At 43.1% G+C, this 26,076-nt stretch overlaps 2 protein-coding genes across 2 annotated transcripts in view; both read left to right on the top strand.

Annotated features, from left to right (window-relative positions):
• Positions 1 to 1,801: 1,801 nt before the first annotated feature.
• LOC135895672 (secreted frizzled-related protein 2-like) lies at positions 1,802 to 5,721 on the top strand. The gene is made up of 4 exons (XM_065423813.1): positions 1,802 to 2,085; positions 2,701 to 2,870; positions 4,108 to 4,200; positions 5,411 to 5,721. Exons 1-4 carry the CDS (start codon positions 1,802 to 1,804, stop codon positions 5,719 to 5,721), a joined length of 858 nt encoding a protein of 285 aa, XP_065279885.1.
• Positions 5,722 to 10,009: 4,288 nt separating this feature from the next.
• The window catches only part of HDAC10 (histone deacetylase 10), a 30,560-nt gene continuing 14,493 nt past the window's right edge, over positions 10,010 to 26,076 (top strand). The window contains exons 1-13 of the mRNA XM_065420601.1: positions 10,010 to 10,139; positions 11,147 to 11,213; positions 11,794 to 11,928; positions 12,939 to 13,035; positions 13,580 to 13,677; positions 13,943 to 14,047; positions 14,243 to 14,311; positions 14,927 to 15,053; positions 18,938 to 19,003; positions 19,360 to 19,419; positions 19,782 to 19,871; positions 22,131 to 22,237; positions 24,073 to 24,140. Of these exons, the coding sequence (XP_065276673.1) occupies positions 10,010 to 10,139; positions 11,147 to 11,213; positions 11,794 to 11,928; positions 12,939 to 13,035; positions 13,580 to 13,677; positions 13,943 to 14,047; positions 14,243 to 14,311; positions 14,927 to 15,053; positions 18,938 to 19,003; positions 19,360 to 19,419; positions 19,782 to 19,871; positions 22,131 to 22,237; positions 24,073 to 24,140 (1,219 nt within the window). The remainder of the gene's footprint in view (positions 10,140 to 11,146; positions 11,214 to 11,793; positions 11,929 to 12,938; positions 13,036 to 13,579; positions 13,678 to 13,942; positions 14,048 to 14,242; positions 14,312 to 14,926; positions 15,054 to 18,937; positions 19,004 to 19,359; positions 19,420 to 19,781; positions 19,872 to 22,130; positions 22,238 to 24,072; positions 24,141 to 26,076) is intronic.

The following is a 26,076-nucleotide window of genomic DNA, read 5'->3' as shown; positions in this document are numbered from 1 at the left end:
CGGCGAGCGTCGCCGGGAGGATCCCCTGCTGGCCGGGGGGGTCACTGCGCCCTCGGTATTTGCTGGGCTCCTCCCCACCCTTCCCCTAGGCGTAGGAAGGAGGGGTCTCGGGAAGCCCTCAGCAGCCGGCTGACCACTCCCAGATGGGACAGACACTGGGGCCTGCGCTGCATCTGCCAGGCTGCTTCCCTCAGAGACAGGGATCAGTTCATTCGCGCGATCTCCCTTCTCCAGCTGGGCAATGAGCTGTTCTTTGGTGAGCTTCCCAGTGCGCACCCCCCTCTGCTTGCACAGCTCCACCAGGTCGCTCTTAAGCCGCTTGGCATACATCTTCCTGCTGGCCACTCACAGGCCTGTGTGCTCACCGCTCCCCACAGTCTCCAGGGAGACCCCTAGTGTGCCAGCCCTTCTCGAGGTCACCACCTCTCTGCCAGGGTCGAGCTGCAGACTCCTCCGCCCCTGGGACCACTCGCTGCGATCCCCCGGGGGACCCTGTTACTGCAAAAGTCCTTCTCGCTGGTCACACGCTCCCAGGGGTGATAACCGTCTCTCTCTGACTCCTCAGCACGCCTGGTCCCCGTCAATCCCCCTTCGTTTTACTTCTCCCCAGTCACTTACTGCAGGAAGCGCCGTCCACGGGGTGCAGTAGATCCCACCGCTGCCACCAGTTGTCACGGAGTATGGGGGGACTCAGGGCCCTGCACCCCCGGCTCCCTGCGATTCACCATGACTCTCAGCCAGCCAGTAAAGCAGAAGGTTTATTTAGACGACGGGAATACAGTCTGAGACAGGTCTTGCAGGCACAGACAACAGGATACCCCTCAGTTAGGTCCATCTTGGGGTCCTCGGGCACCCCAGGCCCCCTCCGGAGGTCAGAGCCCTCCCTGCCTCCAGCCACCTCACCAGCCAGCTTCCCAGAGTCTGCCTTCAGCGACCCCTCCCACAGCCTTTGTTCAGTTTCCCGGGCAAAGGTGTCACCTCGCCCCAGCCCCCTCCTGGGTTCTCATGTTACAGGCTCAGGTATTTCCCTTCAGTCATTCTCCCATCCCCCAATGGAGACCATCCCGGCCACACTCCCCTGTCAGCACTCACAGACCACAGTAAGAACAGTCCCAGTTCGTCACAACAGTAAATTCCATAAGCGCTCAGTTCTCTGACTCCTATTGAAATCAACAGTAGTTGTGGTGCACTTTACACTTCATGGGATTGGGACTTAAGAGAAGTTTCCAGACAGAATATTCTTTTACAAACAGAAAGCTGTCTCCTTTGTAGTTCTTGGTCACATAAAGAAAGTGCCTCTTGAATTTGTAAAACAGTGCAAGAGACATGGGGCAATTATCAAAAGCAAAACATTTTCACTTGATAAGTAAACTGGGCTGTTTTTTTCTGCCAAATCAGCAATGTCTGACAACAAAAGAGACACACCAACCCCAGGAGACAGCCTGTCTGTCAAGTACTTTTCTAGGGGCTTGCTTAATTTGATTTAGCATGCACATAACAAAACTACCATGTGTCACAATTTAATATGCCACATAGCATGCTGCAGCACTGACATTTTCAGACTCATGAAATCCCATATGTAAATTTTTGCATTTAAGGAAAGTCATTGTCTCCACCTCCCTGGTTATCACAACAATCACTTGAATGGGCAATAAGCCCAGGTCTTGTCTTGAGTGTTTTGATAAGCTGTTGATAAACGAATGGGGCAGTGAGCTTGTATATAAACCACAAGGCTTGTGTGTCTGAACACTGGCGAGGGACTTGACAACTCCATATTTAGCAACTCAGGAGTCACGCAAAGATGTTTCCTGCAGCACAGATGCTCTTTGCTCTGAGTAGCTTCCTAAGATTGACAATGGGTTTTGACATTGGATTATCCACTAAGTGTGTAGCAATACCTATGGAGATGGGCATGTGCCACAGCATTGGTTATTCTGAAATGAGGCTTCCCAACCTGATGGGACACACAAGTATGGCAGAGGTTATTCCAAAATCTGCTGAATGGCACCACTTTGTGGAAACTGGCTGCCACCCTCATGCAAGGACATTCTTGTGCTCTCTGTTTGCGCCAGTCTGTTTAGATACGTAAGTACCATGTCATGTTCTAAAATCCTGCCTTGTGTACCTGAATAGATATCAATCTGAATGCATGTTGTTAATCTTAAAATGAAGATAATTCTCAGCCAAATTGTTTCTCTTTTGCTGAAGCATTATTTATTAACTTTTCTTTTGCCTGCCTGTTCCAGGAAAAAATTCCACACAAGTGTTCTACTTAAACGTTGGTCAAGATGTTAAAAAAAAAAAAAAAGAGAGCTGTGATCAAACAATGTTGGGTTTTATTTTGTTTGATTGCTGTGTTATTCATTTTAATAATTTAGGGTCCAATCCAGCTACTGCTGAAATCACTTATTGGACATAGAAGTAGGCCCTTATTGAATGCCTATCAAAAATGACATACAGGCATTTTTCTTTAAACAATGCATGAATTCTAAAAGCCAGCCCAAGGCCCAGATACAGAACCTTCAGCAGCACCCTCTGTCTGTGTAGAATTGCATCATTGATGAAGACTGAGGATGTTAAACACTGACATGTAAGAAAGACTTGCACAACTCTGTACAGAATTTACTGTAGGAATAATCACTATTGTCACTGACTTCCAATAAATTTAGCTGATTGGACCTGATTTTTATTTTTTCACAGCTTCATCCATCCTTGTAGGAGTATGTGTGTCGCTGTTCGTGACAGCTGTGCTCCTCTGCTCCTCTGCCATGGACTGTCTTGGCCTGACAGTTTGGACTGTGATCGTTTCCCTGCTGATGAGGACATGTGTCTGGCATCTCTTAGCAAAGAATACAAACATATTCATAAAGGTAGATGGAGTAGATGGGTGGGAGTGGCTGTGAGCTCTTTTAAAATCAAGTGTACAGAATCAATCAAATACAACTTGAGGGACACATTTCGAAAACAGTCTCTTGTAAATAGTTATTTCCATGGGTGCACATTTATTCAGTTTGTGCATGCATGCAGATCCATTTTGCACACGATCCTGTGAAGTGCTGAACACCTTCAGTGTAAACTGGGCCAGATTTTAATTGGTATAATCAGTATAACTCCACTGAAGTCAAGGAAGGATGGTCAGAAGGCAGGAGGAAGGCTAATACAATCATGCATATATGCAGCATAATCAACACTGTATCAATAGAGGTCAATGTATTTTATTTATTTACTGATAGGCGTGTCTATGGCCCTCATCACCATGTATTTGAGTACTTCATATACACAATAAATTTGTCCTCACAACAGCTCTGTGAGGTAGGGAAGGATTCCCATTTTAGTTCTGGGAAACTGAGGCACAGAGAGATGAATGCCCAGATTTTAGCACCCAGCAGCTCCTCTTAAAGTCACCTTTGGGAATCTGGCCATAAGTGACTTGCCCAAGCTCAGACAGGAAGCCTGTGGCAGAACCAATACCATTTCCTGAGCCCTAGTCCAATGCCTTAACCACAAGATCTTCCTTCTAATGAATTTAGCATAGCATCACCAATAGATTTGCTCCAATACACATACCATAAATGGTACAAATTGATACCCTTGTCACTCTTAGCAAGGACTGAAAGGGCATGGAAAATGAAACCCCTTTTCATCCATAGAAGGGGACCCATTTTCAGAGTACTGTCTGGAAGCTTGCCTATGTCACACCTGTTCTGTGATTAAGTGGAGAACATCACCAGGGCCGGCTTTAGGAAGTGTGGGGCCCGACTTGACTACCCGGCGGCGGCGGGTCCTTCACTCGCTCTGGGTCTTCCGCGGCACTGAAGGACCCGCCGCCGAAATGCCACTAAAGACCCGGAGCGACTGAAGGACCCGCCACCGAAGTGCCGCTGAAGACCCGGACCGCCGCCGGGTGAGTAAAAATTAAAAAGTTAGGCGCTCTTCTTTAGGGCGTGGGGCCCTCTTAGGCGCGGGGCCTGATTCAGGGGAATTGGGGGAATCAGCCTGAAGCCGGCCCTGAACATCACTCTTCAGGCCTGTCACTCTAGCACTTTTCATTGGCACTAAATTCATACAAAGGACAAAACATAACGAGACTTTAATATTTCTTACCAGAATTGCCAAAGCCTATATGCCAGACCTGCCCAGCAGTGGAGGAATTCTTTACACAGAAAAGAGTACTAGATGTTTTCTGTGCCAACAACTTTGGTAAGTTCTTGTTAGTATATGTATGATTAAAGACACTATTATTTTGATTCCTGAATAGTGGACATACTTTGTCACTTCAGATGTATTCAAAAACTATCTCTAATATAATTGGTAGTTTGTGAGGGGACATCAAGTGCTAAATCCTGATCCCACTAAAGTCAATGAGAGTTTGGTCACCGATTTCAGGGTGTGTGTCAGGATTTAACCCCAAATGAATATTTTCTGGAATTTTTTCTCCTATAAACCATACACAAATAGGTCCCATGCTGATTTCTTTTGAATGATGAGGTTGCCTTATTGTCTATTTTATAACCAAGTGGATTTTTTATTCTAATCTAGTTTGCTGTACTTTACTGCAGTGTACTTTATGGATAACATCTGTGGCAAAGGAGTGAAGTGGCTTTTTTTGGCAGTTAAAACCAAAAGAAAGCTGAGGCACTTGGCTGTTTGACATTAAGAGGAAAGTTCCTTACTGAGTGTGTACATGTGCATTATTCCTGTTAACCACACAAAGCAAGATTCAGTAAACAGTAACATTAAAAAAAATCTTACCTGATGAGGGTTGAAAGTTCTGGCTGCTGCCTCATTGGGGTTCCACTGACAATACTTTGAGATTACAGCTAGAAGCCTCTTCCAGAACCCACAGAAGTCAATGCTAAGACTTGTATTGACTTCAGTTGACTTTGGATCAGGCCTTAGGAGAAGCGTGTGTGGAAATGCAATAATGCAGTTGGATGTGGGGAAAGCTGGATGGGAAGCTTTATTGAGAAAGGGAAGAACTAAAGAAGGTGGAGCAAAGAGCAGGCAGCAGTAGCCAGATATTTTGCTGGTTGATTCTGCTGAAAAATGGACAAAGTCACAATTTCAATAAGACCATCTGGGATACTGGGCTGCCCTACAAAGCTGGAATACCAGTGTGCTGGAACATCTGGTCACCCTAGTAGTTGGACACATGCAGTGTCACTAAAGATATATGACAGTGATCTTTGTGAGCTTACATTTTCCTGATTGTGTGATTCACTGAAAAACTTCTCTTATTTATGTCCCTCTTTAAAAAAATACTGCCATAATCAATGGCAATGACCCAAAACAACGGTATGGCCTAATACTTATACTGTAGAATACACTATGGATCCCTCCACTGCTCATTAGGCAGTATTCCTTGCTACATTTAAATAGTTAAAGCAACTTATGTGTTTTTTCCCCCCAGCGGTGAAGGTAAAGCTGTCCAAAAAGAGAACAGTTTCTGGTGATCAGGAGTATAATATTGAATGCCAGGTGGAATTCATCAACCAGGGTTTGCTCTTGCCTTATGATACTCGGAATATGATACAACAGTGGTTGCTTATGAATGAAAATTGTACTCAGAGGATGACCCAAACCTACCGCCCCATGGTGTATCTCATTGTGGGGAATATTGAGGAGGGTATCGTTTTAGTAAACCAAATTTACCGCTGGCAGAGGAGGGACTCTCAGCTGACTTTGGCCACACGGAAGTGGAAACACCATAAATGTTTATAAATATTTATCTTGTGGTTCCTGGTACATGTAAAAGGTGACTACACTCCTCATACCAATGCAATCTTGTAAATAGAAATGTATTATAAATGCAATGTAAAATCTTACTGTAATTTTTTTTAAATATGTTATAATAGGTTGAATTCAACCTGGGTGTAAGTGGACATAAGTTCTGTGTGGTAAATGGTCCAGCCACTTTGGCCCAGCATGTATAAATGTGTATCCTCAGATTGTTGTGAAAAATCTTGCATAAAATGTATAACACTGTCATAAAACACTTTCTTATGCAAATCATAACAATGAATGCTTCTAATGCTGTTTGAGGTGCTCAGCACCTCTGAAAATCTGTCTGTCTACAGTTTCTTAAGTTTTCTGTATTGCTCATCACTGTAATATCTCAGTATTGACTTTTACATGCCTAACTGTGATTTTAGGTGCCGAATTTTAGGCACCTGCTTTGATAAAATTTGGCCTAGATCTGCACTAATAATCTACTTAATTTCTTACATTGATGGAGTGTTTTAAAAGAAGGTGGCCCTCTACTGGACATTTCTATATGGATAAAATGGTTTCCTTTTCTGTCAAATAGACATCAGTTTGAGTGTCTCAGGGCCAAAGGGCCTCAGCCTCAGAAGAACATGGTTGGATGGCTAGTTTTATTTTATAATGGGTAGCACTTACAATACCATAGTATTAATATTTTAAAGCATAAGACGAGTACAGTTTTTGAAAAAGTAATTTCTTTATCGTGTGTGATCATTTTGAAAGTGTACACTCCTACTGGAATCCGAATCAGAACTCTACTGAATGTATCTAGTCTGTTTTCATTTTATTAATTAAAATAAAACATTTGTTACTTTAAAAAAATCAACACAGGTACTCTGCCAGCTGTCTCTGGGAATTACACAGGACTAAGACAACTGCAAAAGGCACTGCTAATAGTCAAAAAATGTAAAACATTATACTGGCCAAATGATTGTAATTCGCATCATCAGTTGCAGTATGCCTGAGCTAATCTTAAAAAACAGTAGTGATGGATGGGGCTCAGCTTAATTTTAAACAGATAAGAACTAATTTCATAAATATGTATAATCAGCACAAAAACATGTAATAGCTACTGGATAAATTATCAGCTACACCAGTAATATGCTACCTCTTGTGTTTGTATATTTAAAAAGTTTAAAAAAGAATCTGGAATTTTAAAGCAAGGTCCTGTCTAAGGTCCCAACTACATCTGCTAGCACATGATTCTCTACCATGCTCCAGGGCATCCTTATTAAAACTAAGCAAATAGTTTTTTAGTGATTCATTAATCTCCCTCTTGTTCACTTACATACAAAAAATTAAAAATCTAGCTTACACTTAGCGAATATATACAACCTTGTGTTCCTATCATTGTTATCCCTGGCTTCTCTCCTCCCACCATTATGTCCTATATTCACCTGTCACATATTGTCCTTAGTTAGACCCCAATCCTTTAATAAACTCTTTGATTGAGTCTACCCTTGCAGAGCTCATTGGGGACTGTAAGCTCTCTGGGGCAGGGACTATCTTCTGTCCCATGTTGTTCAATTCCCAGCACTATGGAGTCCCACTCTTTGCCTAAGGCCAATAGTAACAACATGGCTTCTTCTTACCAGTGAGGACAAGAAAATACGGGACTGAATCAGATCTTAATAAATAACCCACTTCCTTCCCTGACGAACCGAGGGACGCACCCCACCCATGTACTTATTCTCTACACCAATATCGACTTGGACTCTTAATATATTCCATGGGTGGCATACCCGAGCCCACCTATCCACTGATGCTTTAAAAACTCCCACACCCCAATCTGGATCTATGCTGGTTATGTGATATGTATGTACCTCGTGAACCTTGTAACCGATACTCGCAATCCCCCATAACCCAAGCCCGACCCCAGATGTACAGTACCTTCCCTCTTGTGTAAATTTGATTTCAAACATTAACTTTAATAAAATATTTTTAGAGCTGTTTGCCCATCCATACTGGCAAAAAAAAAGTTGTATTTAAACTGTTATAACAGTATCCCCTATTCATAACAGAGAGTTGTGTACAAGCATGTTTATTCAAGTAGTGCAGATAGGCCCCAATATGAATCTTTTCTAGTAATTAAAATCCATATGGCATAGAAGTTTCTGTATATATTGTGGAACTCTTGTTATGAATTGAGTAGTATTGTTACTGGGAAAAATCCCATCCTTAGGTAGGTGTCCACAATTCCCATTGACATTAATTAAATGTAAATCATTTGCCAGAGGATGTTGTGAAGGCCAAGACTATAACAGGGTTCAAAAAAGAATGAGATAAATTCATGGAGGGTAGGTCCATCAGTGGCTATTAGCCAGGATGGGCAGGGATGGTATCCCTAGCCTCTTTGTGCCAGAAGCTGGGAATGGGCAACAGGGAATGGATCACTTGATGATTACCTGTTCTGTTCATTCCCTTTGGGGCACCTGGCATGGCCACTGCCAGAAGACAGGATACTTGGCTAGATGGACCTTCGGTCTGACCCAGTATGGTCATTCTTATGTTCTTATATACATGCATCTGAACCAGAGCTAGCCCATAGTTTGATATTATGGACTGGAAAACTAATACAGATTGAGAAATATCCAGAAGCTGAAACTTGGAAGCTGTGTTGTATAATGAAGCAACTGGTTAAAAAAGCATGTCGTTCAAAAGCTCAGGTCATTCTGTCCTGTGGCTTGTTTGTCAATCTCTGGTGATACAATGGTAAATATTTAAAGAACTCTGTCAGTGCTTATACAAGTACCAACTCCCCCATAAAGGTCACATAAAAAGGCTCTGTTCAATGTAACAGTCACACCCAGCAGTTGGTGACCCATTTTAGAAGCACAATAGCTCTCAGAATAGTCAGCAACATCACTAACCTGGTTTTGATCATACTAAAAGGTACATTTTGAGTATGATCCACAGGGAATTAGATTCGTGGTTCTTTATAAAAAATAAAATGGGTTATTTCCTTAGTTTAGTTTTATTTACCTTTATATTGGGGGATTTAGTCAGGGTTTAGGTTGAAGGGTTTTGTTGGATTATGGCAAAAGTTTAATAAAATACTCCTGTTTTAAACCGTCCCTGTCTGGGAGTGTAACAAAGACTGGCCCAGAAAACACATTCAAAACAATTCCTGACAAAGGGGCTGATACCAGTTTGCACTAATGATATGTTTACGCTACAGCGGCACAGCTGCAGCGTGGCAACTGTGCCACTGTAGTGCTGTAGCGTAGACACTTGCTACAGCTATGGAAGGGATTTTACCTTGAGAGGGGGTAGCTAGGTCCAAGCAAGAATACTTCTATTGACTTACCAGTGTCTATACTGGGGTTTAGATCAGCGGACTGTCTCTGAGCGACATAGCTAGGTTTCAGGTGTAGATCAGGCCTAAGTTTATTTACACAGCTCTGGTAGTGTAAAGGGGCCTCAGAATGGATATAACTTACATATTTACCCACCATAAAACCTCTTTACACATGAGAGAGGTGTAAAGTGGCCTTAGTGTAATGAAAACCAGGCCCTTTAAGTTTCCTCAGTGAGGTTCACACACACACTGCCCTGCCCCTCACACATACACACAGTGTCCTGCCACCCCTGCCCCAACACATACATAGAGTGCCCTGCTGGTGCCTCCTCCCCCCCAGTGCCCTGCCACCCTTGCCCCTCACACACACAGTGTCCTGCCCCTCACACACACACACAGAGTGCACTGCCACCCCTGCCCCAACACATACAAGAGTGCCCTGCCAGTGCCCCCTCCCCCACAGTGCCCTGCCACCCCTGCCCCTCACACACACACTCAGTGTCCTGCCCCTCACACACACACTCAGTGTCCTGCCCCTCACACACATACACAGAGTGCACTGCCACTCCTGCCCCAACACATACACAGAGTGCCCTGCTGGTGCCTCCTCCCCCCCAGTGCCCTGCCACCCCTGCCCCTCACACACACACACACACACACACACAGAGTGCACTGCCATCCCTGCCCCAACACATACACAGAGTGCCCTGCCTGTGCCCCCGCCGTCCCAGTGAACTGCCACTCCTGCCCCTCACACAAACACAGTGTCCTGCCACCCCGCCCCAACACACACACACTGCCCTCTCCCTCACACACAGAGTGCCCAGCCCCACTAGTCCCTCGCACACACAGTGCTCTGCCATCCCTAGTTCGCGCTCTCTCTCTCGCACACACACACGCCCTACCATGTAACTCCTCCCTCAGAGATCGGTCACGTGAGCCACTTCAATGGGAAGGATGAATGAGGGAGGTGGAGCTGGTTGGGGGCGGGTTTCACTCCGGATTCATGGGCTGACAAAGGAAACAGGAAGAGAAGACAAAGGGTCCACGCCGCAGCAGCGGTACAAAGACAGCCCAGGTAGGGGACGCAAGGCCCCAGCTCAGAGCAAAGATACAGTAACCCACCCCCCCTTCTCCTTTGCACCCACCCCGCCTTCCCCCGAGGGGCGGTAACCTGAAGCCCTTTACCAGCCCCACCCCTAAAGCCCAGGCCCAGCCCGGGAAGAGAACGAGGAGTGCGTGGCCTCCTCTTCCCGCAACTTGCAACGTTCTTCTATGCGCCCCCCCCCCCGTGGTGGTTGCCTGCCTGCCTGCCTGCAGGACAGGTGCATTCTCATACCCTCTCCCCCAACTTCTTTTTATGTGTTTGCACGCCTGAGCCAAGCGGTCTCACGGCCTTTTGTGGGGTGCCACTGACCTCGGGTTATGGTGTGAGAGCGCTGGAGCTTCACTAGCATCCCGTGTTCAGACAACTCGCTCTTCGGATTATTTTTACTGGTGGAGGGTGGGGGTGACTGGATGATTTGATTTTGCAGTTGGTCCTGCTGCAAACACGCGATCTATTTAAATAATAGGGAAACCCCGTGTAATTTAGACGTTCTAAAATAAACTGATACGAGACTGAAGTGGAAAGCTGAGCTGATATGGGCAGTTCTAGGTTACATATTAACATCCCACTGACTGATCTCTGGTCCTTGCCTTTGATGACACCAGTTTATTGTTTTGCATTTGAATTTCCTTTTGTCATTTTATATCCGTTTTTAAAATTAATTTCTTTTTATGTCCATAAAACCCATCTTCTAAAAGTAAACCTTATAAAGGTTAACGTGATAAATTATTATAACTGGTGAAACCAAAGTGTTATTATTTATACCATAGCCATTACAATCTGAGGATTACCCAATATTTCACAAACATACATTCGGACCTGACAGATAGGTATGTATTGCAATGTTACAGTTTGGATAACAAAGAGTCTAGTGCTTTAATGGCAACAATGTTGCTGCGTATTCAGACAATTGCAGGGCAATTTTCTGCCTGAATATGCACAAATATATCTTGGGATGTCTGTTTTGTTTTGTTTAGCAATGGCTTCAGGAACAGCTTTGATTTACGATGATGAAATGACAAGTTACAAACTACTTTGGGATGAGTAAGTCAGCTGCAGATTTGCTGCATTTTTTATCAACAATCCGTTATTAGAGCGTTTTTAGAAATGCTGTATACAAGAGCTGATGGGTGGCCCTGATTTCCATTTTGTGAGCTGCCTTCTCTTGGGACCCAGAGAGTATTTTGATTTTATTGCTTTTGATCAAAGTAGAATCCTGCTGTAAATCCCTTTTTCTTTGCTGGCCTTGAGCATTATTTATCTCTGATACTCTTTTCATTTGAGTACTCCTGCCTTCTTTATTTTGGGTCTCTAGCTCTATTTTTTTATTGAGTTTTTTTTTTGGCTTCGTTCTTTGTTGGTTACACTCCTGATGTTTTTAAAGAGCCACATAAAATTCCTTTTTACTCTTGCATTTTTATAACCAAAAAATGTTTGTTGTTCCCACACCTCCCCAATTCCACAAACTGGAAAGTTTTCAAATATCTTTTTTCTATCATTCACCCCTACAAGAAAAAGGAATCTTCTCACAATGAAATATTTAAGCCTAAGCATCCCTGAAGAGGATTTATAATAAACCTTGTTGATATTGTATTGTAACAAGATAATTATTGTTTATTTGTAGCCCTGAGTGTGATATTGAAGTGCCGGAAAGATTGTTATCCTCCTATGAGCAACTTAAACATTATCATCTTGTGGAAAGATGTATCCATGTACCTGTCAGGGAAGGAACCGAAGAAGAAATTATGTTGGTTCACAGGTGTGATATCAAGTATAATGTTAATTTAATCACCTGGATCCTATTTGATCTTTACAAAAACTGTTCATATATTTTGCTGCTATGAAAGGTCCTGACCCAAATCTCATTGAAATCAATTGAAGGATTCCCGCTAATATCAGTGGGGAATGGATCAGGCCTAAAATGATAGACTGGCTAGATCTAGGTGTAGTGGGGGCAGGTGCTGAACAAACTTCCCTGCACAAGTCTGTAATGCACCTGAATCCTGTCCAACAATTTTCTTGCTTTTCCTATTCTGGGCTTCTTTTGAGCAGAGATTGCCAATTGTATACAGCGCTAACTGCGTACAACTGAGGCTCTGTACATGTAAAACTTTAAAAGTAATCTTTAAACAAAACTGGTCCAACTTTGCCAGAAAAAATGAACACAGGAAAAATGGGGATTTGTATAAATCAAATAGGAAGAGATGTTGAGGAGAAAAGGAGGGGAAATTATCCAAGATAAATTGAATCAAATAGAAAGGCATTGTATTTAATTCTGCAGAAGGCCCTGGGCCCAGAGGGACTGTGGCATACATACTCAGAGAGGGTGCCCCAGAGATGGGATTCCTGAATTCAGAAGGCCCTGGCTGTAGCCCTGGCCCAGACTTAATTGTGCCATGTTGTGCAGTGGTTTTTCAGTATGGGCAAATGTTGATTGTACATTAGGATGAAACCACCAAGCTCAATTTTACTTGTGATCTGAATCTGGATTGGTGCACAGGCATGTAGAAAATCAGGCCCAAAAGAGGTCAGATGCCAACATGGTGAGCCACTCTGCCACCTGCCTCCCTCAAAAGACATGTAAAGTTCTTACACTTCCTAAGGGATACCATAATGGATTGGGACTCAAGAGACCTGGGTTCTATTCCTAGCTCTGCCATTGGCCTGCTGGGTGTCCTTGAGCAAGTCTTGTTTTCTTTTCACATTAGTAGAGATTTTTCAGGCATATCTGAGCTCCGTTAACCTGCTATCTCTTTTTTTTTATTAAAGTTCAGAATACTTGGAAGTTGTAAAGAGCACCCAGACAATGAATGAAGAAGAACTCCGAAGAGTCTCAGAAAATTATGATGCTGTTTACTTTCATCCGGTATGTGGGCATGGCCATTTCCCTGTTGTGATTTATATAAGTGTTTCTACTGTTGTGTTAGAAATCCATTTTTTTTAGCTGGAATTAAAATAGCCAACATTTTTTGTTTGTTTAAATATACTAGTAGTTTTTTTCACGAGGTACTTACAAGTATCAGTCTAGTAATTTTAACTGACAAACATAACAGCTCCACAGCTTCTGCTCTCTAACCACACCACCCGATTGAAGTGTAGTTCTGGATTTTATTTTAAACTAATAAAAACAAGGCGACTGAGAGTTAAGGCCAACACTTTCCTCCCATAATTCTTCCCATTTTTGCCTGTGTATTGCTCATGCTTCAGAACAGTGCATGATATACACAAATATTTCTAGTAAAAGTCATACTTGAATTTCCATTGTCAAATTCTGTTCTCAGTTACATCCAACTTCACTGGGGAGGGAACACTTCAAATAACTTGTTATAGTGATGCAAAAAATGTCAGTTATGTTTAGTTTAAACCAGCTGGTGGGTGGCTGATGATAATAATGAGATTTCTTTTCTTAGAATACTTACCGCTGTGCTAAGCTAGCAGTAGGAGCAACTTTGCAACTGGTGGACTCTGTGATATCAGGAAAAGTGCGCAATGGAATGGCATTAGTAAGGTAATGAAGCACTTAAGAGTTCTGACCCTCACAGAGGTACCGGCAGCAGGGATAAACCATGGGACCTCTTGAGCTAAATATATGAGCCTCTACTGCCTGAGCTAAAAGATATGTCTCTTAGCCATGGCTGTAGCAGGCTCATCAATCTCTTGCTGGCGTAGCCACCACTAGAGCGGGACAGGGTGCCACTCCAACCAAGCAGGGGTTACATTACTTTCAACCAAAGTTCATTCATAGTGAGTAACCATGTCAAGCTTTGTTTCAGGCCTCCAGGTCATCACAGCCAGCGAAATGCAGCCAATGGATTCTGTGTGTTCAATAATGTTGCTATTGCAGCTCAATATGCCAAAAGAAGATATGGTCTTCAGAGGTTAGTGTATATTTGTCTCTGGGGTAGGTTTTCAAAGGCACAAATGGCAGTTAGGTGCCTAACTTCCACTGAAAGTCCATAGGCTTTCGGCACCTAAGTGCCTTTAACAATCTTCTCCTCTGTCTGTTACTTTCTATCCTCTTGGCTTGGGTTGCTGTGGTGGTTCTAGTGAATATTTCCTTTTGATTCATGCAGAATTCTCATTGTTGACTGGGATGTGCACCATGGACAAGGAATTCAATATGTATTTGAAGAGGATCCCAGGTTTGTAATTTTCTTTTGCATGTCAAATTGGTTTATTTTTGGTTGCCTCTCTGTAGAATAAAACCCTTCTTATTTTGAAAATAGAAATTCCTACAAAATGCCTCTCATTCTTCTAGGTACTTCATTCTCTCGGAAATTGTATTTATTTATTCTCATTTGTCAAACAAACCGAAACAAACCTTTAAACCTAATTAAAAGTAATTTGTAACTCTACTCTAGAAAAATTGACACAACATGAGCCCTGTGGCTACCTTTGTTTGCTGATAGAAAGCTCTCTCCGCACCTGTTTTCTAAAAGCTACAAACTCTGAGCCCATCAGCAAGACCCCTCTTTCGAAAATTCCCTTTCTTTGGCCCTAGAGCAGTCTAGCACTTTTGCCAGAAACTTACAGCAAAAGTGCCCTAGCTGAATTTGACTGTTGTGCTAGACTATACAGAGCTTTTCAAGTAAATGAGTGCCAGTTTGTTCAGCGATATTAGTGGAGAGAAAGATGGGGAATGTTTGCTACTTAAGGCCTATTTTCATGCTTTCTGTGAAATGAGCCAGAGGGGGTCAGATGTGAAAAGATCCTTCATAACTTTTGTTTCAGTTGGGTTTGTTTCTTCTTTCTTTCAGTGTTCTCTATTACTCCTGGCATCGCTATGAACATCAGCAATTCTGGCCCTTGCTCAGAGAATCTGATTATGATGCTGTTGGTCAGGGAAAAGGAAAGGGATTCAATTTAAATGTACCTTGGAATAAGGTAAATGTTGCTTGACAGCATAACAGTGCACATTCAATAGCTTTGTCTGTCATGCATTCAGGGCAATGTCTTAGCAATTTTAGAAGTAATACTTTTGATGAGAAATGCATTGACTTGATTACTTGGCAGAGGTCACATGTTCCGGCGAATGGAATCTCTTCTGAGAAAATGACTTCCAGTGTGATGATTTAAACAATCTTTCACCAATTCACACATTCCCCTTCCTTTATCTGTATGTTATTTAGTTAGGCCCCAGTACAGCAAAGCATTTGAGCACATGATGAAATCCATCCCTCTTCAGCAAAGAACTTAAGCACATGCTTAAGACCCATTGAAGTTGAATGCTTACATACTTTGCCGAATAGGGATGGATGGCTGTACTGGGGCCTTAAAAGCTAAGGCTCCAGCTTTGTATTCTGTTCCTCCTGTTTAACAGGTGCACCTGGCTTTTCCTAAAATCTTGAAGGAACTGAGACCTGGAGCCACAAAGGGACTTAAGCATTACAGTGCTCAACATTGCAATGCCTAACTTTTAGGCACCTTAAAAACCACAAAGCCTGAGTTAGGATGCTAGGCCCTCTGTACAATACTTGGGGAGAGATAGGCACCTGAGAATGGGATCCATAAAAGCCAGCACTGTAGGCGGGGCAATGGGAGATGCTGACAAGAGCGGGATGTCCTAAGTCCCTCCGCTCTTATAGAGTTAGGCACCTAAGTCCAGCCTGCAGAGAGGCACCTGTCTCTGCTTGTGGAAACCCTTTGCCTGGAGTCAGGTGACTTAGGTGCCTAAACTATTTCTTATGGCCTGTCTCACTCCGCACAAGATGGTAAAGGAAGGAATTGAACCAGGGTTTCCCACATCCCAGGTGAGTGCTCGAACCACTGGGCTAAAGGTTATCATCCTCACTGCCTTTTTTGTTAGTGTTAGGCATGCTCTGAGCTTGCCTGCTGGATTAAAGTAAGAGGCATACCTCTGTCTGTCTTCTCCTGGTTTGAGGATCAGGTTGGAGCTTAGCCATGAGATAGGCATCCAGATGCCTGTCTTAGGCAGCAATGTGCATGCTCAGAGGCAGAAACTTACCTGCCTAAGGGACTTTTACAGCAAAAGTTTAGGTACTGAGTGAATTTAGGTACCTGTGGGGTTAGGTGGCAGCCAGGCGGGGTTTTGCGGATTGCAGTGGTGCCTAAAACTGGGACATAGGCACCTGTCATGGGGTTCAGGATGCAATCCAGACCAGTGAGCAGTTGTCATCATTTGCCCTGCAACCCTGAATGCTTTGCTGTTGTAGCTCCCAGCCTGGGATGTTCACAACCTACAAACATACAGGTCACACCCTGAAGTGTCTGTGTACTAGACAGTCCTAGTTCAGCAGCTCTGACCCCAGCAGCCTGTCTATAGCCCCACTCTGTCTTCCACCAGCCTTGGTTACAACCAGCAAGGTGACCCCAACACACTCCCAATCCCAAATTTTCTCAAAGCCATGTGCTCTGCAGTGTCCAGTCCTCACCTGGACAGTGCAGAGAAATAATAAGGTTCATTTGTTTCTCTAAAGACACACAAGCACATTACAGCTTATTAACTTAATTTGAATAAATGCAGCTTTCCCTTTAAACACAGCACTGAGTTGGTTTATAGTAAAAAAAAAAAAAAAAATTAATTAATGACAAGACATCAGTTAAGTGATGCCAAGTAAAAGGAATATACTTAGAAAGAGCTACAAGCAAATAAAAGTGAAAAACACACATCTAACAGTCTAAAACCCAGTCTAGCAAGGTAAAGTAACTCCTCACTTAAAGTCGTCCCAGTTAATGTTGTTTCGTTGTTATGTTGCTGATCAATTAGAGAACATGCTCGTTTAAAGTTGCGCAATGCTCCCTTATAACGTTGTTTGGCAGCCGCCTGCTTTGTCCACTGCTTGCAGGAAGAGCAGCCTGTTGGAGCTAGCTGGTGGGAGCTTGGAACCAGGGTGGACCGGCAGCCCCCCTATCAGCTCCCTGCTCCCCTAAGTTCCCTGTGCGGCAGCCGCCCAGCAGGCTATCAATTGCTGGGCAGTTCAGCTGTCCCTCCCCCCACTGCCGTATGCTGCTCCTGCCCTCTGCCTTGGAGCTGCTCCCGGGAGCCTCCTGCTTGCTGGGGGGGAGGGGTGCTAATGTCAGGGTGTCCCTCTCCCCCTCCCACTCTTGTCCCCCCCCGCTCCTTTACCCCATCGGGCCATCTCCACAGAGCAGGGGGGGGGGGTCATTACAGGGCTCAGGACGGAGGGAGCTTGCTGGCAGTAGCTGTTGTCTCAACTTGCTGATCTACTGGAAAAGGCAGTGTTCTTAGAGTGGGGTCAGAGTACTTAAAAGGGCAATGCATCACACACACACACACAGACACACACACACAGACACACACACACACACACACACACACTCTGTCCGTCCCTCCCTCCATTTGTGCTGCCCTGTAGAGTGTAAGGCTACATTAACAACAATGTGTTAACCCTTGAGGGCTCAGCCGAGTGCTAGTTCATCATTTAGCAGTAGGGCATTCCCTGGGAAATATTCCACCCTCTGACTTCACCACCTCAACCAAATTTCACAATCATCATTGCTGTGTACAGTATTAAATTGTCTAAAATGTATACTCTGTGTGTGTGTGTATAGTCTTTTGTCTGGCGAAAAACATTTCCCTGGAACCTAACCCCCATCCCCATTTACATTAATTCTTATGGGGAAATAGGATTCACTTAACATTGTTTTGCTTAAAGTAGCATTTTTCAGGAACATAACTACAACGTTAAGCAAGGAGTTGTTGTACAAGCTTTGTTCAAGGTGGTTTCTCACCTACATTCAATTACCAGAGACTTCAACCTCTCCTTGGTTGACAAACCCCTCTTTCTCAGCTTGCAAGAACTCTGTTCCCTTGTGTCTATCTAGTGATGGATGCCAAAGATCGCTTCTATCTTCCAAAGTTCAATAACTTTGCTTCAAGAGGCGGGATGATCTCATGCTGTTGTTCCCTTCCTGTGAGCTTCCCACCCCCTTGCATGTAAATGGGCTTCCATTTTTTGATTCCACCATGCTTAATTTACAGGAGACAGGTAAATAGTTGCATTCTATCCTGTCTGGAAGGGAACCTGTTTCACCTTGTTTGGCCACAGAGTTTAAAGCATAATATCATTTAAGTATCCATATTTCCTCATATAGTGTTGATAAATACCTTTCACAATTATATTAATCACCAGTGTGTCATTAGCTTCCAGAAAAGACCTCTGTACACTGTATACAATACTACAGTATTATAAAAATCAGTTGATTCAGTTGCTTATCACTTGAGGTTCGCCACCCTGTGCTTATGACCAGTAAACCTTTGAAACGGATTCTTCTGAGGGTACCCCTCAAAGTAAAGTTTATTCAAGCTGTGAGGAAAGCAAAATGGAATCTGGTGGTGAAGGAAGCTCCATGCTTCCCCTCCCCCCCACTTGTTAGTTTAATAGCTTTGTTACCTAATGTTTAAAAGTTGACCGTCATTGTCTTTAACAGAATACTGGGCTGGTCAGAGAATCAAATACACATCGCTTTGTGTAAGTCATTCATATTTACCAGCTCCACCGCCATACCTGATTTCAACACACTTTAGTCATCATTCCACCATATATCCATAACTCTTAATATATACCGCATACATATATTACACAAGAATATAAATGGTCAATGAGTTATTAATTTTCAAATGATACCTCACAAGGCATATTTTGTACAAAGATTATTACAATAGTATACAGGCATACTTAGGATCACAGCACCTAAAACCTTTTGTGGATCTGGCCCCTAGAAAATAAACACATTACTTTCTCAGAAAAAAGAGCTGCTTCATATCTCATGTATTGGTTTTGCAGGTTGGAATGGGGAATTCCGATTATCTAGCTGCATTTTTCCATGTGTTGCTTCCAGTTGCTTTTGAGGTAATGTTTTTGTTCTGATTTTTGAATAAAAATAATTAAAAAAAACCTTTTAAAGTGGTGTTTTTATAAATATCTGTAGGTATAGGAATGCTGTGTGCATTTGAAAAGCAGTCAGTCCATTGTTTCTACTGAAAGGAGTGGTCTGAATGACTGATGTCTGAATAGTGAAATATTGACATGAATGAGATTTTTATTTTTACATATTCAATATAAAAGGCTCTAATGAAAACAATACAAAGGCTAAGGCATGCAGCCTTTACTCAGGAAAATTCTTTATTCATGTGTGTAGTTCAGTTGACAGGACTGGGCCCAGGGATTGCAAAAATGCCATATAATAGATCTTTGTTTTATTGTAGTTTGTTCCAGAACTTATTCTGGTCTCTTCTGGATATGATTCAGGAATTGGTGACCCTGAGGTAAGCAATTATACAGGATTTTGCACCTTCTCTCATCTATAATTTTATTTTTAAAGTATATTTATATTTTAAATGTCATAATTGTCCAGCTATTGATAGGTAGATTTCACTTTGACCAAGCATAAAACCTCATGTTTCAGGCCTTAAACTAATCTTGAACTTTTAGGGCTTAGGCTGAAACATTTATGGGTTGGTGGAGGGAGGTACAGATTTTTCCACATGTTGCACATTTGTCTGAAATATATGGTGCTGGAACCAGGATATTGGGCTACATGGACCATGGGTGATCCACTATAGCAGTTATGTTACCAGCTTTGTTGACCAAGGCTTCTATTTCTTTCTAACATTTTCCTGGTTTTTAGGGTCAGATGAATGCTACTCCGGAGTGTTTTGCTCACCTTACACATTTCCTAATGCAGTTAGCTAATGGAAGGGTGTGTGCAGTTCTAGAGGTAAAGCTTTAAACGTGTCATTTTTTGTACGTTTTGGAGGGGAGGGTCTTTGTATAAGAGCCTCACATCCCTAGCCTGGAGCTAGAAATAAAAAAGCTCAGCAAAATAAATTCTTTCCCTATGCATGTAAAGCTTTACTACAATGTCTTTTTTTTTTTAAACCAGGAATGCAAGAATGGTTAAGATTTTACAGTGCTCTTGTGAGTGTGTAGGAAAACTGCATCTCTTTTAAACTGACATTTTGTAGTCTACATTTTTGAGGGAGAGAGAATGTATATGATGATTTTATATTCTGATTTAAAAAAATAAAGCTTTCAATGTGGGTTCATAGTGCTTGTGCACAGCAACTGGAGTGCTATTCTGAACCGTATCAGATCCATTAAGAACAAGGCTGCATTATGGACATTTTTGCAAGTAAACCTTGTCCCAGTAGAGCTTTTAAAGACATCTGCCTAAGTACATATTTACCCAGTAATGGAGTCCTTATTGATTTCTCATTGTATTTATTAAAAAACCTCTACATGACCTACTGCTGTTGCAAGCTTTCTTTTTAACTAAGAAAATATTTTATCTTTCTGAACATTTCATGGTGCATCCTTCAAACTCACCCTCTCGATAGCATCCTAAAGAACTGATGGCTCTTTTGGGCATGTTGAGTTTGTAGAGATATTACTACTCACTCAAGGCATCCAAGCCTGGTTTCTTTCCTAAGGTGAACCCATTTCTCACCCTCATTCTCCATTAAATAGTGACAAGGAGTCCTGTTGCAACTTATAGACTAACAGACGTATTGGAGCATAAGCTTTCGTGGTTGAATACCCACTTCGTCAGACGCATGTGGTGGAAATTTCCAGAGGCAGGTATAAATATGCAGGCAAGAATCAGTCTAGAGATAACGAGGTTAGTTCAGCCAGGGAGGATGAGGCCTTCTTCTAGCAGTTGAGGTGTGAACACCAAGGGAGGAGAAACTGCTTTTGTAGTTGGCTAGCCATTCACAGTCTTAGTTTAATCCTGAGCTGATGGTATCAAATTTGCAAATGAACTGAAGTTCAGCAGTTTCTCTTTGGAGTCTGGTCCTGAAGTTTTTTTGCTGCAGGATGGCTACCTGCAGCAAAGGTAGGTAAGATATTGATATAAAATTATTCTACTTAACTGCCAGGGGGCAAATTTGTCACGTACACATGGGAGAAAGAAGAAGGACAAAATGCAGGGTCAGCTATTGGTAGTCAGGAAGTTCCTTCAAGAGGAAATGTAGTCAAACTCCAAACCTGGAGACAATGAACCTTTCTGTGCCTGCGTCCTGTAGATAGCTAACCACTTAGTTTGCAAAATAAGCAAGGAGGAGGGGGCAAATAGATGAACAATAAGGGGTCATAAGAGGGACAGATACATGTAGCTTGCTAATTATGTATGGTAATGATGGCAAATTTTGGCCAATCGTAGAGCGATAGATTATCATAAGCAACTGCATATAATGCTTTGGTGTAAGTGTTTTCTTTGTTCTTGCTGACTTATGAGCTCGAACCCAATTGCAATTGAAATAAACGGATCGCCCCTCCCGGGGCTCCTTGCTTGGCTAGCTGTGTCCGTCTCTCCTTATTCCTCAGCTGGAACGGACAGAAATTTCTATGACAATATTGAACAAAACTGGCTCCAGGACCGACCTTGGGGCACTCCGCTTGATACCACTGCCAACTAAACCTGGAGCCATTGATCACTACCTGTTGAGCCTGACAATCTAGCCAGCTTTCTATCCAACTTATAGTCCATTCATCCAGCCCATACTACTTTAACTTGCTGGCAAGAATACTGTGGGAGACTGTATCAAAAGCTTTGCTAAAGTCAAGGAATAACACCTCCACTGCTTTCCCCTCATCCACAGAGCCAGTTATCTTGTCATAGAAGGCAGTTAGGTTAGTCAGGCATGACTTGCCCTTGGTGAATCTATGCTGACTGTTCCTGATCACTTTCCTCTCCTCTAAGTGCTTCAGAATTGATTCTTTGAGGACCTGCTCCATGACTTCTGACTAAGTGCTTTCAGACTGAAACAGAAACTGTAGCTGACTATTTATTTCCATTAGATCCTACTAGCCATTAGATCCTACTTTCCATTTAGCTAACATGGAGGCATATTTCAAAAGGTGGATGTAGAATATTTTTAAATGAAAAAATATACTTTGTACAAGCATGTTTTACAGGTAGTTTATTTACTATGCATTTGTTCTTTGCATTACACAAAACATAGTTTAATTTTCCCAGGGTGGATACCATTTGAAATCATTGTCTGAATCAGTCTGCATGACTGTAAAAACTTTGCTTAGAGACCCTCTCCCCCAGATCGCTGGAGAAATGGCACCATGCTTAAGGTATGGCTCAAGAAATATTTTGTTTCATGCTATATGTGTCTGTTCTTATTGTTTGTGGAAGACACTGATTATACATTGAATTGGAGCTATTTGAGTGTGAGCTAGAAATCAAGTCATATGGGCATTTCATAATATTTTTTCTACTTTTATCATCAAGCCTAAAAGTGTAAAGAAAACTACCTTAAAACCTAAATGTGGGAAACAGAACATTTCATTAAAAATACTACAATTTCCAGAAAATAATAAAAATTCTCATTCCTCACATTCTTAATCCTGATGCTCAAAAATATTAAACAATACGATGATGATATTGATAAATGCAAATTAAGAAGTTAGGCCCCAGTTCAGAAAGGTCCTTAAGCACATGCCTAGCCTTAAGCACATGAATAGTTCCATCAATGGGACAGTTAAGCGTGTGCTTATAATACCTTGCTGAATCAGGGCTTTAATATGCTGCTAGAATGCATTATTTTTCTGACTCTGATCACTCCCACTTCAAAATGATCAATTTATTTCTGGTTTTGTTTTCCTTTTCTGGGATTATTTCCAATTAAGATTAAAATCTGAATGAACTCAGGAGGGGAATTATTTTTACTATCTCTATCCTTAAACCTCATTTCTCTATAGACATCCACGTCAGTCAAAGCTGAACTCATAATGCCGTGAGTGGCCATATCAAATAACAACAGCCAGTGGGAGCGAGCTATGAATGCACACAACATCTTGTCATTCATCTAGATTGTAATATCTTTGGGGCAGCAACTGTCTCTTTACTTACTGTTTGTACGACACCCAGCCAAGGGTGCTGGAACAGGGGGGCCAGGGGCGGATGGCCCCATCACTTAAAGGTGGGAGGACTGTGGGAGGAGGCAGAGAGAAGCAAGCGGGAGGTGGGACCTCGGGGGAAGAGGCGGTGTCGGGGAAGGGACAGTGAGAGGGTTCGGGGGGAAGGGGCGGCGCAAGGACAGAGGCTCGGGGGGGAAGGGGTGGCGTGAAGGGGTGGGACCACGGTTCAGTTGCTGGTGGCCCCCCCACCTTCCGTCGCCCCTTCATCCAGCACAGCGGGGACCAGGGCTCTGGATGAGGCTTGTAAATGCTACTGTAATATACTTACATAGCAATAATAATATGAAAAATGACCTATTGCTTCCAACACAATGAAATAGCAAAGGATATATCGCTATTTTCTTAGGTCCCAAACCTGTGTTGCATTTGCTCCTTGTGCCTGCACAGATCCCCACTGACTTCAAGAGGGGTCCACAAGTGTGTGCATGGATAGATGTGATTGCAGGATTGATGTCTTAATCTGCTGAAGCAATGGAAAGATGCAAGACAACAGGTGAAATCCTGGCCTCATTGAAGGCAGTGGCAGTTTTGCTACTGACATCTTGAAGGGCAGGATTTCACTCAACAGTGTATATGCACTTCCAAGGTACTGAAAGAGATGGAAAGCCATGTGTTCATGTAATGGAACACTAAACTGTATTATACTGTTCAGCCTCTAGGTGGCACTGAGAGAGAAATACCTTATTCAAGCTAACCTCAGCTGTACCTGCGGGCAGAGCATTAAAGGATGGTATAGTGAACACATCTGGTGTGTCTCTTGCTCACAAGCAAGCTCTGTACTCAGTCGATAGCTGGTACAGGACCATAACACTACACATTCCCTTTCATTTTCTGTGACTGACACTTGCAAGTAATCCTTCCAAGTAACATGCCCTTCTCTTTGTTTTTCTAGCCAAGACTTCAGAAACAGAGTCTTATGTTTAGCTTGGCAAGTAACTTTCCCTATATTTTCATCTGAACTGATGATGCTAATCATTTATCTTTTGTAGTGCTGTTGAGTCTATACAAAATGTGAGAGCTGCACATAAACCATACTGGAAATGTTTGATGTATGAAGGTAATTGCTGTTCTGTTTCTTTTTGCTAATGTGGTTGATAAATGTGATACATACTTGAACTCTAGAAAAGATTTATAATTAATATCCATAGGTTCAAATAACCTATATACTTCACGGGAGCATTGTGAGGGATCGTTATTCAGGGCCAGATTCTTTGCTGGTGTAATTTGGCATAGCTCATAAGAACATTGGTCTGACCCCAAGTGGCCATTCCTATGTTCCGTCTAGTTCAATATCCTGTCTTCCAACAGTGGCCAATGCCAGATGCTTCAGTGGGAATGGACAGAACAGGGCAATTATCAAGTGATCCATCACTTGTCGTCCAGCCCCAGCATTTGGCAGTCAGAAACTTAGGGACGCCCTAAGCATGGAGTTGCATCCTTGACCATCTTGGCTAATAGCCATTGATGGACCTATCCTCCATGAACTTATCTAATTCTTTTTTGAACCTTGTTATAGTTTTGGCCTCATAACATCCTGTTTCACAGGTTGAATGTACGTTGTGTGAAAAAGTACTTTCATTTGTTTGTTTTAAACCTGATGCCTATTAATTTCATTGGGTGACCTCTTATTCTTGTGCTATGTGAAGGGGTAAATAACACTCCCTTACTCACTTTCTCCACACCAGTTATGATTTTATAGACCTCTATCACATCCCCCACTTAGTCGTCTCTTTTCCAAGCTGAACAGTCCTGATCTTATTAATCTCTCCTCATATGGATGCTGTTCCATACCCCTAATCATTTTTGTTGCCCTTCTCTGTTCCTTTTCCAATTCCAATATATCTTTTTTGAGATGGGGTGATCAGAACTGTATGCAGTATTCAAGGTGGGGGTGTACTTTGGATTTATATAGTGGCATTATGATATTTACTGTCTTATTAGTAAGGCTGCGAGTCTGTCATGGCGGTCACGGATTCCGTGACTTCTGCAGCGACTGGTGCTGGCTTAGGGGCTACCCGACCCGGGCAACCCCTGGGCCAGCAGCTGCAGTTTGGAGGTGTGAGAGGGGATTCAGGGCTAGGGGTAGGGGGTTGGGTGGTGCTTACCTCGGGGTGGGAGACTCCCCGGCTCCCACTGACATGGCCCTGCCGCTCCTAGGCGGCGGAAGGACCAGGGGGCTCCGTGCGATGCCCGCACCCATAGGCCCTGCCCCCACAGCTCCCATTAGCTGCGGTTCCAGGCCAATGGGAGCTGCGCAGCTGGCGCTTGTGGCAGGAGCAGCACGCGAAGCCCCCTGGCTCCTCTGCCTCCTAGGAGCTGCAGGGACACACACGGAGCCAGATAGTGAGCCCCTGACAGCCCTGCCAACCGTCCCCCAGCACCAGCGGGGTCCTGGGCCACCTTGCTCAGCACCCGTGGTGCCCCCAGACCGCCCTCCCACCCCTGAGCACCTGCGGCCCCTTGCCCAAGTTTTAGTTAGGGGTATATAGTAAAAGTCATGGACAGGTCATGGGCCGTGAATTTTTGTTTACTGCCCGTGACCTGTCCATGACTTTTACTAAAAATACCCATGACTAAAACATAGCCTTACTTGTTAGCTATCCTTTTCCTAATGGTTCCTAACATTCTGTTAGCCTTTGTGACTGCCGCTGCACATTGAGTAGATGTTTTCAGAGAACTGTCCATAATGACTCCAAGATCTCTTTTTTGAGTGGTAACAGGTAATTTAGACCCCATCATTTTGTATGTATAGTTGGGATTATGTTTTCCAATGTGCATTACTTTGCATTTATCGCTAATACAAGTGATACATTTATCAACATTGAATTTCATCTTGGTTGGAAGTGCTAATATGTATGACGGGATGCACAATCAGTATCTGGTGCCCAGTGAGCAAAGGGTTAATCTTTGCTCAGCTTCCTCCTCCCTTTGTATGCTTGCTCAGATTGGCCGCTTGAGAGAGAGAGGGGCATAGGATGCTTTTGTGAGGGTTT

The sequence above is a fragment of the Emys orbicularis genome, chromosome 1 (genome assembly GCF_028017835.1).
Source record: "Emys orbicularis isolate rEmyOrb1 chromosome 1, rEmyOrb1.hap1, whole genome shotgun sequence".
NCBI lineage: Eukaryota > Metazoa > Chordata > Testudines > Emydidae > Emys > Emys orbicularis.
The sequence above is the reverse complement of the archived record's forward strand: the minus strand, read 5'-3'. Positions and strand labels throughout refer to the sequence as shown.